This window comes from Dendronephthya gigantea, unplaced genomic scaffold (genome assembly GCF_004324835.1).
Source record: "Dendronephthya gigantea isolate DGI-Jeju-01 unplaced genomic scaffold, DenGig_1.0 000797F, whole genome shotgun sequence".
Classification (NCBI taxonomy): Eukaryota; Metazoa; Cnidaria; class Anthozoa; order Malacalcyonacea; family Nephtheidae; genus Dendronephthya; species Dendronephthya gigantea.
Window position 1 is genome coordinate 1328 of NW_021163807.1, and position 15130 is coordinate 16457.

The window sequence follows — 15130 nt, forward strand, 5'->3', positions numbered from 1 at the left end:
AATCGATTTTTCGATGGACGATCCATGGAACAACGTAACGCTCTCTTGGTTTCACCAATGATTAACGCCCGCTTGAAACAAATAGGCCCATGGCTATCCCAAGACGCTAATGGGTTTAACATACAATTCACTTCTAAATTGTTTCGTATTTTGGTCGAAGCTGACTAGAGTGTCCAGAAACGGTAATCATTTGAGCTGTTCGGCTTTTCCAATGTAAATTTAATGGCTTCATTAAGATCATTGGATATCTCTAATAATTTGTCAGCATTAATCCTGTCGGAATGTAGCAAATATATCATCAATGTATCGTTTCAGTGAGACAGAACCTCCCGACTTCTCAATTATAAGTGTGTCTAAAGAGTGCATGTAAATAATAGCTAACATAGGTGCAAGGTTGTTTCCCATGGCTAGGCTGATGATATCCTTTCTCATGAATGAGTACAGTATCGGTAGTGGGATAAACGCAAAAGTTTTTCGAAATCTCTTACATCTAAATTCGATAGACATGTATCATTCTTATGTTCGTCAAAAAAATTCTTCACAACTGTAAATACTCCTAGTGTATTGTCATTCACATCTTCTAAAGGAACAGACCCATACAAGTTCTTAACAAGCTACAGATGCCCTGTACTTCCTTCCCATCTATGTCTTTAAGAAAACTTATAAAGTCTTCCGTATCCTTAAGATGGGCATCAACATGATTGATGAACGCAAAATTTTAGAAGCTTTTGAAATTAAAAATAGTAAACATAGTTTAATGAATGGTTGTATTGGCAGGTTTATTGATATATAGCATTTGTGATTAGATGGACTGCATTATAAAGAGAACGGTGTATGGCTTGAACTTTTAATAAACTGATGAAGCTGTAAATAGCGAAACGTTTTTAATTATTTTAATATAAAATAAAAAAAAAAAATGTCCGCAGAAGTAATAGTATTGTCACCGGACATGTCTACATCATATATTTCGGGTGTAATATATATATATATATATATATATATATATATATATATATATATATATATATATATACCACGATTGGCGTCAATCAAACGTATAATTGAAGATAACCATATTTATATATATGATATATTGTACTAATTTCGTTTGTAAAGAAATTAATTTTCAATAAAAATCAGCCAGGCATAACAGAATATATGAATTTGGCCCAACTCAATTAATTTCGTTCGATTGACGCCAATGGAACTTTGCCAGACTACTTTATATTGCCTTATATTTAAAAGTATTCATTTCATTGCCCATGAGAGAAGTAAGCCGCTTAAAACGATTTTACTGTTCAGTATATAGCTAAAATGTATCCAGTTATTAGGTAAATTACCAACAAATTTGAAATTTGTATTATCCAGCGCTTGTATATAGTTATAATTTATAATATCAGCGCTAGTAAAACTTGAATTTGCAGAATAGCTGTTAAATATATTTAGAAAATAAGTTATTATTAATAACTGCCGCTCCGAAGTAACTTTAATGTATCTACATTATTACTGAAAATAATGACCTTTTAAACCTTACTTATAAGATTGTTTTCCAACCTTCAACCGACAGCACATTGGAAGTTTATACAGTAGTCCCTCGCTAACTCGAACTCCCAAGGGGAAAGAAAAATTGTTCGAGTTACCGGGGGTTCGAGTTAACCGGAGTTGGTGTCAGATTACGTTTATTATATAAGTAATACAATAAGGTATAAAATCCAATCGAATCATTCTTCAAGGGATATCATGCCTACCAATATGAATGGTCAGCGAGAGTGGACGACGTTTTAAAATTAAAAAGATCGAAAGAATACAAAAGGAACTAAAAAAGTTAGATCAATAACGACCGTACCACTACACAAAATCTTTTAAAATTTATAAGCATTTATATACAATCATACACTGATTAACTTGTTGTTATTTTGATAGTTTCCAGTTGTCAAAATTCTATCTTCTCACATTTTAAAGTTTGCTGATCTATGATTCGAAACCAAAGTTCGAGTTAACCGGGTATATTTGACCAAGGGGAAACAAAATTTGTTCGAATTAGCGAGGAGTTCGAGTTAAGCGAGTTCGAGTTAAGCGGAGTAAATTACTATAAAACACTGTCAAATTCAAGGGGAATTGGATTTAGTTCGAGTTAGCGAGGAGTTCGAGTTAAGCGAGTTCGAGTTAGCGGGGGACTACTGTATACTGCATAATGTGTAAGTACCGACCTGTTGTAGAACATTGAACTCCAGCGTCGCGATGATGAGTGCAAGGATAAAGTCCCCAAGAACTATGAGAACAACTTGTTATATTGCGCTCTGCCCCAGTACAAGAGACATATGCTAACCATACTTGTCCAGAACCTTTGGGGACTTCGTTTCTTTGAAGAGTTTTAACAGCATCCGGATAGCCAAGTTGATGGCATACAACCCTAGCATCGCTGAAATCCCATAAAGAATCACAGATTGTACCCCAATATCCGTGATAGAACACCTCAACACGACCTGCTCCATTTTCACTTGATGGTCCACGTAACCTTAGCGTCACGGGCGTAGTTGAGAAATCTATAAAGACATATTTAAGAAAAAGATTAAAGTGAAACGACATTTGTGTAACTGCAAAGCCTTGAAAGAATATCTACGCAAATGAATTTGGACAATGATAACCAGTAATTATAGAAGACAAGTAGATTATTGATGATATTAACCGGAAAAGAGTTCACTCTAAATAAAAAAGTAGTTTAAAGCATTCTCTTTAAATTAACCGTTAATTGTGAGGGACCATATTAATATATTCTGCTATACGTAATATGCTATACATATTAATATATTCTGCTCTTTTGAAAACAATTCTCTTTCAATACAAATCAGCCTGGCATAACAGAATCCCCTCAATTAACGTTCGATTGACGCCCATGGTTTACAGTGATAATGTACTAAAATATATTCAGAAGACAATGTCATAATTTATAATCTTTTACCTGTTGTACTACATTCAACTCCTACGTCTCTTGAATGTGAACAATAAGCAACACCCCAACCTCCATGGAAACAACTTGCTATATTACGCTCTGAGCCAGTACATTCCAAATTCTGCAACCATATCTTTCCAGAACCGGAAGGTACGGACTGCGAACCCGCTCGGAAGGCCCGAGCAACATCTTGGTAACCAAGTTGACGACACACCACCCCGGCATCTCTTAAATCCCATCTATTGTCACAGATTGTTCCCCAAGTTCCATTGTAGAATACTTCAACACGACCAATACCATCGTCACTTAATGGGCCTTGTAACCTGAGTGGTGCAGTTATGGCTGTAAAATAGTGAACATGGACGATTGAATATCTGATATGATGTGAAATAATGGTGTTAATCGCGTTAACAATTGAGAGCAATCAACGTATACATTAGAGTAGTTAATGTGATGTGAAAATTTCATGTGTTTTTCTTCACAAAGAACTAGAGGAAGAGTTCCACACAATTGGTATACGTACTGTACATATTTGTAAAAGTGTTAAAAATTTTTGCCATCTGTACTTTGGGAATTTGCAGGTCTTGGCAATGTATAATTGCGTTTATATCAGAGAGTTGAATTTGACGATAGATTAGTGCTTGTTTGCCTGGACTTACCTGTTGTTGAACATTTTACTCCAACGTCTGCGTAATGTGAGCAATAAGGATAATCCCATCTATAAGAACAACTTGTTATATTTTGCTCTTCCCCAGAACAAGAGAGGTAAGAAAACCATATCTGTCCAGAACCAGAAGGAGCCTCGTTTCTTTTGAGAGTTCTAACAGAATCGGGATAACCAAGTTGACGACAAATAACTCTTGTGTCTCTCATATCCCACCCATTATCACAAATTGTTCCCCAATAACCACGAAAGAATACTTCAACACGACCCGTTCCTGTTCCATTTAATGGTCCTTGTAACCTTACGAAACAGGTGTAGCTGAAAAATCTGAAAAAATATTCAATATTTGAATCAAACGGGCCTGTACAAATTAGGAAATAGAAACATTTTATTGAAAGCATAGGAGATTGGGAGATAAACAATCAATTTTAGCCAAAGAAGCGAATTGTTATCTGAAATGAAATTGTTAGTTGGCTACATAGCTTACAAAAGTTCCTTTATTGGCTGATTTAATAACTTTCAAGCGTGTGTGACAGCTTACTGAACATTTTGGTAATAAGTCCATCCATGTTCTGAATTGAGAGATATAATCCTTAGCTTATCTAACCATTTCGTTTTAGCAGTTGGGGAAGGCTCGCGTTCAGAAATATTCTTAATATCTATCTTTCGAGCATGTAATTCTATTATTCTAGCTAGACATTAAAAAAAGAATAATGGGAAAACTTTATTAAAAATTGTATAAATAATACATTAAAAATGGTAAAAGTATATTATTAAACTTGACCCTGAATTGAGGCTAAAATATTAAAATATTGTTCGTGTTTATCTGAGCATATCTACTGAAATCTACCAAATGGATTCGATATTTCAATGTTCGCAATGTCACATCTCACTTCTTCTTCCCAGTTTTAGAGCCTCGTAGGCATAATACTGATTACCATGCTGTACAGAAATTGTTTCTTCTCTGACAATCTCAATGTTAGTTAGACAATGAATCGTTCTGCTTCTCTGCCATTCCCCCATAAGGTGTAAAAACCAACTGGGGAAATGAACCATGCTCAACTTCTATTACACATTGGTTATATTATCTCTACTTTTCATTCTCGTTCTTTCTGAGTGCTGTATTTTGGCTCAGGTAGCTCGTAGAAAAAAGGTTAAAAACCCGCACATCGTAAAATGCCCGTTGCCCCCTCTGCCAAAAACCACGCACACTGACGTCTAAACCAGCCTCATCGTATGAGTTGGTACCACCAGGAAGAGCTTCTCCCGTCAGTCTTGAGATGTGGCTCAACCTAAACATCATATCATACATCCTTCAATAGCCTCCTGTATATGAAGCCACATCTCATACAGGACAAAGCATGGTCAACATTATATCTCTTACCACAAGGACAAAATGATGGTAAATATTTCGGTGTCCAGCGATATCTAAGACTGACTACATCATAGAATTTTCTCTTATTATATGTGTATAGAGATTTATGCACAGCAGAATGATGAAATAAAAGTCGTATTTCACTGTGTAAATAAATTTCATGCAATTTGATTGGACGTACGATGTTTTTCACGTGTGAAAAAATGCCATACACGGCTTTTTATTGGTCGTATGTCATTTTGGCGGCATTTTGTTTACATTTTCTTTCAAGATGGCGTCGAAATATAGGAGTGAAATTCAAAACATAATTCTCATATTCAAGATATTTTTACATTCAGCACATTCTCAAATCTTTCGGAAAGAATATCTAACTTCTATTGAACAAAATTACAAAGAAACTGAACGGTAATAAATATGTTTTGATGGATAAAGTTTCGATTTTGTTGCTCGCTGTGTTTTTGTATATTAAAAGCGTGTCGTTGTCAAATTGATCTCTATACAAATTTAATAAACAACTGAATTACTTCATGGTTGGCTCGTTTGTACGATTTTTAGTATGCACTCGTTGCGAAGGATCGCAAACTCACTCGTTCGCTGCGCTCACTCGTTCGTATTGCGATCCTTCACAACTCGTGCATAAAAATCGTACGCACTCGCCAACCATGAAGTAATCTCCATTTATTCCCCCCCAAAAAAATTCTGATTTCAATGGTAGCATTGTCAACCAACTAGATGTTCCCTTTAACCGGCTTAAATCATTTGCTCTAATTTCTTCGGGATTCATTTTCTCACGGACTTGCTGTAGGCCTGTTGTGGTTACGGTTTTCTCTAGCTTTAATTATGTTCCTCCTGGAATTTCCATACTACTCCCCATCCACAGGAGAAGTGCTGTCTTGATCTTTAGTACCAATTGGTTAGTGACAATGCGGGAGTTGGTGAATTCGAATAGGGCGTTCAAGAAAATAGGGGATTCCCAAACCACCTTTCTTTACCTGTGAAGAGAGAAGAAATAGCTCATCCTTTAAGCAAATAAGCACCTTCGTAATTGCTGGAATAAACTTATTGTCCACTATTTCATATAATGTTAAAAGATGCTGCTTAATGTTGGGTTTGTTCTCATATGGTAGGTTAATTTGCGAATGAAGCCATTCATAAATCCTGCATAAGCTGCTTGAGGTTCTGATTTGGGAATCTTAGAGAACACTATCAATTGATCACGCCAAGAGCTTACCAATTCTTCAGCATGCTTGGCTTTACCAGTCTCACTTCCAACATAGCCACCTGGAGTTGTATTGACATTGACAGTAACATGATCTTGTATCTCCTGACCTGGCATTAATTGAGTTGAATGTGTATCCACAAATCTTTTTCTACATGTACCCATATGAACATTTTCCCCAGGATTAGTTGGAAAACGTCGTTAGCACAGATTACATTGATAAGCTGCGTGTCTTTCTATTTGTTCATGTTCGATTTGCTCCATGTTTTGCTCACCTTGCATATTTCCTTTTGGCTATGCGATAATTTTAATAAATGTAAAATGCTAATGTCCTGAATCATACGTCAAGGAATATTTAGGCCTGTCGGAATTATAATAATAACTGCATCTATGAAAACGTAGATTAGGAACTCTCGGAATTTTTAGATTTAGTGGACACTAGTGTCCATGCTGCTAACGAGCATATCAGGGAGCGATTATTGAAGCCGGAGTAAAAATGCATCGGACTCGTCAACAATAATAAAATCATCAAGTAAATCATCTGTGAAATCAAACATAACCATATCCTCAAATGATTAGATCGCAAAGTCACAGAAAGGAGACTCAATTGTTGAACTTCGAGAACAATAACCGAGGGATGCTAATGAACGACTAGAAAAATTAGAAGAAGAGCATGAAAAATGAAATAAGGGCGAAAGAATACAGCAAGAATAACAAAAAGGCAACATCTGTGATTGACGATCCGGAACCTATTAAAACGTCCCTATCTCGTCCTATTCCCGACCCCCCATCTTATTGAAACTAAAAGGCGCAGAGCTGCTAAGCTTCTCTGATGTTGATAAACCGATTTCAAGACGTGGAACGCGGCATTCACATCAGTTGTTGATGAAACAAACATGCCAGTAAAGGAGAAAATTCTACGGCTGCAGAACTGTCTGAAAGGAAAAGCGTTAGAGACGGTAAAGGACCTTGGATTCACTCAGCGTGCGTACGAGAGGGCGAAAGAAAAGTTACAACGCGAAAGAAAAGTACGGTGGTAAACGTAGACAGAACCTGACCCATTTGGCAACCTTAAGAGCACTACCCAAGTTTGGTACGACGCCATAACCTGGAAGCCTTGTTAACGCTAGACAGTATTCTTATCGTATTACAAGAGGATGATCGTGGTGATGATGAAATTAGAAGTTAGCACCATGACAGTGAAGGAAAAACTTCCAGTGTAATACGTCCGAGATTATAAGTATTGGTTAAATGAGCGGGATGAAGATCATGATTTTAAAATTGAGAGGTGTGCTTGCATCATGGATGAGGCTAAGGAGGAAACGGGAGAATTCGCCAAAGCGTCCATGGAGGATGACGTCATAATCTGGGCTTTAATGCGGATAAGAAAGTTTGGAAATTTATCGTTAGGAATTGTGACGCCAATCATCCGGCTTGGGTTTGTGCAGAATTTAAAAAGCTCCCTGTAGCTACACGAAATCAACTAATTGCTAAAATAGGACGGTGCTTTTCTTGTCTAGCGGCTGGTCACCGAAGTAAGAATTGTTGCAGAAAGAGAAAATGTGGAGTCAGCGGAGCTGAAAGTAAAGGACATAGCAGCTTGTTGCACGACCCTGAGAGAATAAGAAAATAGAATGAAGATAATGACAACAAACAAGATCAGACCAATCCTTCAATTGGAGGGACGGACGCAAGAACCTATACGACAAACCGAGTTGAACAAATAACATTGATGGTTTTCCCTGCAATTGTCGAAATTGGCGGCAAGAAGCTAAAAATCAATGTTATGATTGATCCTTGCTCCATTTGATCATATTTCACTGAAAGCCTATATAGCAGAAGAGTTGCGCTTGAAAGGAGAAAAACTGGATTTGACCATATCAGGAACAGGCGGGACGGAGTTTAAGTGACAGTCGAAACGTATACAGTATATAGAGTTTGTGGTCATATCAATGAATGGAACCTTTTCATTGCCTGTGGAAGCAAATGTGTTAGCTAACGTAACGGGGAACACGCCGGCAATTGAGCGGAACGAATTTAAGGGCAATTTGCCACACTTGGAGACCATCCAGTTTGAAAGAGTTTGAAAGCGAAAGCAGATCGATATTTTAAACGAAAGCGATCACCATGTATTCCTTAAAGTGTTAAGAGAAGTTACAGGAAAGAATGTTAAAGACCCAGTAGCACGACAAACGCCCCTCGGTTGATCTGTTTTGGTCCAACGAGTAAGAACCCGGACGACATAGACCACCCAATCCCACATGACACGTACATACCATACCGAACATATTCAAGAAATAAGTGACAATCTTGAAATTTTTTGAGGGCTTGAAGCCATTGGCATTAAGGACGAGAACGTTCGACCACTGACAACAGACGCGAAAACAGGAGTTGAAATTGTGCAATCAACCCATTATTACACTAACGGGAGATATGAAGTAGGTGTTCCTTGGAGAGATGGTGAACCCGATTTCGCCGACAACTACGACATGGCTCATTTAAGGCACTGCAGCTGGAGTCGTCCCTAAGAAAGAAACCGGATGTCGCTATTGCATACAACCAGATAATTCTGACACAGCGCAATTAAAAACAAATGTCTGAACGACGCGCCCAAGCTCCAACGAGAATTGGTAGACATTTTAACCAGGTTTCGAAGAGAACCTGCGGCAGTGAGAGCAGATATCTCTCAGATGTTCTTACAAGTCAGACTTGCAGAGAAAGATCGACCTTTTCATCGTTTTCTATGGCGTGATTTGAACAAAGAAAAAGAACCCAAAATTTACGAGTTTCAGCGTCAAACATGCGCAAATACCTCTTCAGAAAGATCGCTTCCCGAAGGCCGCAGATGCAGTGGATAATGCGATCCATTGCATTTTCTGGCTCCTTTCATTATACGAGCGAAATTATTGTTGCGAAAGACATGGGCAGCTGAAATTGGTTGTGAAGACAAAATGCCACACGATTTGTGCAGAGTGGAACAATTGGGTAAAATAACTGAGCGACTTTTAAACGGATTTGAAGTCCCTCGCCCTCTTCGCTTGCCGGAACCTACGGACGTCTAAATGCACACCTTCTCAGACGCATCCCAAGATTTCTATGCAGCAGTGTCTTATACGCATCGAAGCTGTTCAAAGTGATTGAAGACCAGCTTCCTGACGCACATGGCTATGCTGATGATACACAACTTTATTTAAGTTTTAAGCCTAATTCTGGTTCATCACAACAAGACGCTGTGTTAGCTATGGAGAATTGTATAGAGAAGATTAGGCGGTGGATGATCCATGATAGACTGCTGATAAATGACGATAAGACTGAGTTCATGATTATTGGTACTCGTCAGCAACTGAGTAAATTACAACCTACGAGCATCTCAGTAAACAATTCCACAATCTATCCTAGGCCCATTGTCAAGAATCTAGGAAGCTGGCTTGATTCACATTTGAAGATGTCCACTCATGTTACAAATGTATGTAAAGCATGCTTTTTCCATCTTCATAACATCAGGCGTATTAAGAAGTTTTTGTCTAAAGACAGCTTGTTGATCCTAGTACATGCATTTATTACCAGCAAATTAGACTACTGCAACAGCTTACTTTATGGTCTTCCCAAAAAACAGATTTCTAAACTCCAACGCGTTCAAAATGCCGCTGCCAGACTGGTCATGGACATTCGGAAGCACTCCCACATTACTCCTGTTCTGCGCGAACTACATTGGCTTCCTGTCCACGCAAGAATTCACTTTAAAGTGTTACTTTTAACTTTTAAGGCCATCCACGGGCTAGCACCCTCTTACATTCAAGATTTGATTACAGTCAAGTCTAAGTCCTCATACAGTCTTCGATCTAACAGCGGCATTTTGCTGCAACCTCCGAAAGAGAAAATGCTTGTGACATTGGGTGGCAGATCGTTTCATGCGGCTGCACCTCAGTTATGGAATAGTCTTCCAGTTAATATTAGAACAATAACTGCAAGTGAAGTGTTTAAGAAATCACTTAAGACCTATCTTTTTAACCAATTTTTAATATAGAAATTAATTTTTAATAATTTTAGTCAATTTATTTATAGAAATCAATTTATAGAAGTCAATTTTTAATATAATATTTCTATTTTAGTTTGTAAATTATTTATTTTATACTAGTTGTAGACATTGCTTATAGAACGAACCTGTGCATGTTAAGCGCTATTGATCTGTCACTGTAAATAGGGCTATACAAGTATTAAAATTATTATTATTATTATTATCTTGTCAGTAATTACGAAGATCGCGAATCCACCTCATCGATAGTCGCTTCCAAGAGCCGAATCACGCCACTAAAGTGAATGGAGCAACGTACTGGACGGATTATCGAACGTCCTGTATTGGGTGCTTTACCAAAGCCGTGCATTCAAGCCATTTGGAGCCAATCCAGTTGCAGAGATACAGAGACATTCCAACCCAGATCAATGGGAACAGAATACCTCTTCACAGAACTTCGTTCGAGATTTTGGATTATAAAAGGGAGATTGACTGTTAGAACTCTAATTGTAAATGTCCTGGATGCAGACGAAGGTTCCTCGCGAAGCCATGTGGTCAAATAATGGCTCCCCTGCCAACTCCAAGAATAACTTTACCCTTAAGAGCATTTGAGCGAATTGGCACAGATTTCGCAGGACCATTTCTGACGAAACAACGACGTGGGAAGCCGCGGATGAAGCGATACCTTTGCCCGTTGACCTGTTCAACTACCTGCGCGGTACACCTGGAAATGGCGTACAGCTTAGACGCCGATTTGTTAATAAACGCATTTGTGCGGTTATGTGCACGGAAGGGGACGCCTTCTTATGTTATCTCGGACAACGGGACGAATTTTGTGGCCAGAGAGAAGGTAATACGAGAATAAGTCAAGACCTTCGATCAGCAGAAGATAATGAATAACGACTCCACACCAGTTAACCCTCCCTCCTCTCCAAATTTTGGATGAGTCTTCGGATATATATATATATATATATATATATATATATATTATTATATATTATAATATATATATTAAATAAGGCTAAAAATAAACAAACTAGATACAGATTAAAACACACGAAATGACTAGATTTATGGTACATTTTTATTACATTAGGAGAAGCATGCATTACATATAGGTTATAAGGGCTCTATATACAGACAACTAAATTAATAATTATATAGTATTTATATACAAGTAGGGTAATAAATACATTTGCCATCCGTATACAATTACAGATGTGTTTCAATGGCATTGTGGCCACGATACTGTTCAATTGATATTTTCATAACGACATAAATAATAAACAATCACTGTCATTATTTACACCTTCTGATCAAGCTCAGATTTTTAACTTCTCTTTAACATCTGTTGAATGAAGAGTCCTACGTACTAAAATAACAGAACCTTAGTTAAAATACAGCTGATTCATTGGTTTCAAATTTCAATCAGTGAAATAATTCGAGTGTAATTTGTGTCTTACCTTGAAAAATGTTCATGACAAACAGCTACATGTCGGAAAAATATTTCGATAAACATTTTGAAGCAAGTTCCACGTGTAATGTGATGTAACGAATTATATATGCGCCTTGACATATGCGTCACGAAACGTCATAAATCTATTGTTTATGAAAATCCTGAGACCCAAAATTTTTCATAATCGAGATAATTCAAGCTCGCAATACATAGTTCGCGACGAGACTGGGGCAAGTCACAAAGAAATTCAAGACGCAGTGAAGATTAGGTTGCTGCCTCGCTACGCTCGACAGCAAAAAAAGCATGCGTCAAATGGGATATAATATAGTTTTTTCTCTAGCCGCGCAGCTATTTCGAATTACAATGTTTCAAACCGACATGGTAAATTATTCTTGCAATTAATGATAGCTTTTCAATTATGATGCAGTAAATGATAACCCGATACGTTATTATATATTCAAATCTAATTAGTAATTCATAAATGATTCATATAACGTATCAGTATTTATATCCCAATGGGTATAATCTGGGACTATTTATTTACCTGTTGAGGAACATTCTACTCCGGCGTCGTTATGATGGGAGCAATAATGATTCCCCCAACCATTATGAGAACAATCTGAAATATTCTTCTCTTCCCCGGTACAAGCGACATAAGATAACCATATCTCTCCGGAACCAGAAGGAACCTGGTGCCTTTGAAGAGTTCTAACAACATCTGCATACCCAAGTTGTCGACATACAACCCTGGCATCTCTCATATCCCAATCACGATCACAGATTGTTCCCCAATAACCATGATACAATATTTCAACACGACCAGTACCATTTGCACTCAGCGGTCCTTGCAACCTGACCAGCACAGGTTTGGTTGAAAAATCTTAGGAATAAGTTATTAATAAATAGGTAGAATAGTATAGAAAATTTCGGAATAATATTAACAGATATTTTCCTGTCACAAATGGTATGAAATCACAGAATTTTACGACCTTTTACTTTTGCATGCCATGCATTGGCGTTGGCAACTTTTAGGAGGTTGATTCATCACAGAAATAGCGTGCGACAATTGTGAGAAAAAATCTCATGGTATATAATTATGCTGGCCTTACGATAAACTTTTACCAAATCAATAGCAGGACCGTAGCTAGATCGCCTAATTTGGTGAACTGAGGAAAATCGTTCGTCCACTCAAAAGGAGTGAACAGCATTAAAATATAAAAATCGCACGTCTACGCAGTGAAAGATTTTTTTTTCATCATTATACTACATGTGCATAAATCCTATACATACATAAAAGTCATATATTCATTACCGTAGGAACAAGAGCGTGCTAAAGAAATCAGTCAGGCATAAGATGAATATATGAATATACACCTCCCCCCAATTAAGCTTCTAGCTAGGCCCTGAATTCACTAATACCTTTTGTTGAACATTCGACTCCAGCGTCTCTAGAATGAGAGCAGGAATAATATCCCCAATTATTACGAGGACAGCTTACAATATTGTTCTCTTCTCCAGTGCAGGAAACATAAGGTAACCATGTCTTTCCAGAACCAGGAGGTACCTGGCCACCTTTGAGGGCCCTAACAGCATCTCGATAACCAAGTTGACGACAAACAACCCTGGCATCTCTCATATCCCATTCATAATCACAGATTGTACCCCATTGCCCGTGATAGAATACCTCAACACGACCAGTACCATTTGAACTTGATGGTCCTTGCAACCTTACTATTACAGCTGCTGCAAGTTAATGATAAAAGTTTGTCTCACCCAGAGAATCAGAGGGATAGTATGGTCGCACTTCACAAGAATATGCCTAGGAAAAATGTCCTTGTCCCCTAATAATACAACTCTTTGAAAATCAACCTGAGTATCTGTAATTACATATAGATCGAACTCACACAAGTACATTCTCTACAAGCCTGGCGATTTTCGAAGATGTAAGAAAAAAATTCAAAAACATTTTTGTGTGGGATCCTTCAAATTGAAGTTTAATGAGACTTGTTGGTGTCTAGATCTTTATTTTCCGGAAATTAAAAGGTGAAAATATTTTTTGTAAGAATTTTGCCAAAATTTTCAAATTTTCTATATTAACATGAAAATAATTATTATGAAAATTAGTAACGTCGAACACATGTAGTAAGCCATTTTTGTCGAATTTCCATCAAAATTTCAATTATACTAATATACAATTCTCACAATAGAATTGGGGATTGTGATTTATAAAAATACCTTTTCTAGTACATTCCACTCCGATGTCATGAGAATGAGAACAAAGATTGTTTCCCCAACCACTATGAGAGCAGCTTGTTAAATTTTGTTCTTCCCCAGTACAAGAGACGCGAGATAACCATACTGGCCCAGAACCAGGTGGAACAAGATTACTAGGAAGTGCCCTAACATATGTATGATCCAGATCATAACCGAGTTGACGACAGACAACCCTAGCATCTTTCATGTCCCAACCAAAGCTGCAGATTGTCCCCCAATATCCATGATAAAATAATTCAACACGGCCAGTACCATTTGTACTTGATGGTCCTTGTAATCTTATTCTTACAGCCTCGTCTGAAAAATCTTTAAAAAAAAATCTGCGTCAGCCAGTGTGTGAAGTCGAGCTAACATAAACATGATGGATTGCAAGACGCAGGAGAATTTACGTGAAACATCTAAAGAGAAAGTTTGAAAAACATAATTTTCAGCTTGGTGTTTTAGGTGCCCCAGTTTTTGTTTTTAAGATACAATGATGTTAATTGAATAAGATGCAACGATACAACCTTAAGATGCAACGATGTTAACTGAATATACTTATTTCCTGCATTAATTCTTTTCGGTAATATTTTCATACCAATTGTGGAACACTCCACTCCGGCGTCTTGGTAATGAGAGCAATGATTAACTCCCCAAGGACTGTGGGTACAACTTGTGATATTTTGTTCTTTTCCATTACAAGCGACGTAAGCTAGCCATATAATTCCTGAACCTGAAGGAATATTCCTTCGAAGTGTTCTGACAGCATCTTTATAACCAAGTTGACGACATACAACCCTCGCATCTCTCATATCCCATCCATCATAACAGATTCTTCCCCAATGGCCATGATAGAATACTTCAACACGACCAGTACCCTTTGTACTCAATGGTCCTTGTAACCGGAGAGAAACAGGCGTAGCTGGCAAATCTTAAAAGAATGTCAAACCGCGATCAACTAACGTTAGTGACACCAATTTTTCTATTAAACGTTCGCGCTTTAGATGATTTATCCGTAAAAAGGTGTCGTAAATAGTTTTTTTCTATTAACGTCTCTTGAATAGAAAAAAGCGCCCATTATAATTGAAAATTGATTTTATATCGGAAACGAGATCGGTGACCCCTAATTTTTTTGCCACAATTTTGAATCAATCACAGAAGAATTAACATTTGAAGCTTTTTCTTTGTTTCTGAA

The 15130-nt window shown here is 37.4% G+C and overlaps 1 protein-coding gene across 1 annotated transcript; it reads right to left on the reverse strand.

Annotated features, from left to right (window-relative positions):
* Positions 1–2334: 2334 nt before the first annotated feature.
* On the reverse strand, positions 2335–14747 carry LOC114544462 (deleted in malignant brain tumors 1 protein-like; the record flags this gene model as incomplete). The annotated part of the gene is made up of 5 exons (XM_028563098.1): positions 14534–14747; positions 13978–14262; positions 13102–13425; positions 12227–12562; positions 2335–2546 (listed from the first exon to the last, which is right to left on the reverse strand). Coding segments are annotated over exons 1-5 (1371 nt in total), but the record flags the coding sequence as incomplete, so codon positions are not given.
* Positions 14748–15130: the final 383 nt, after the last annotated feature.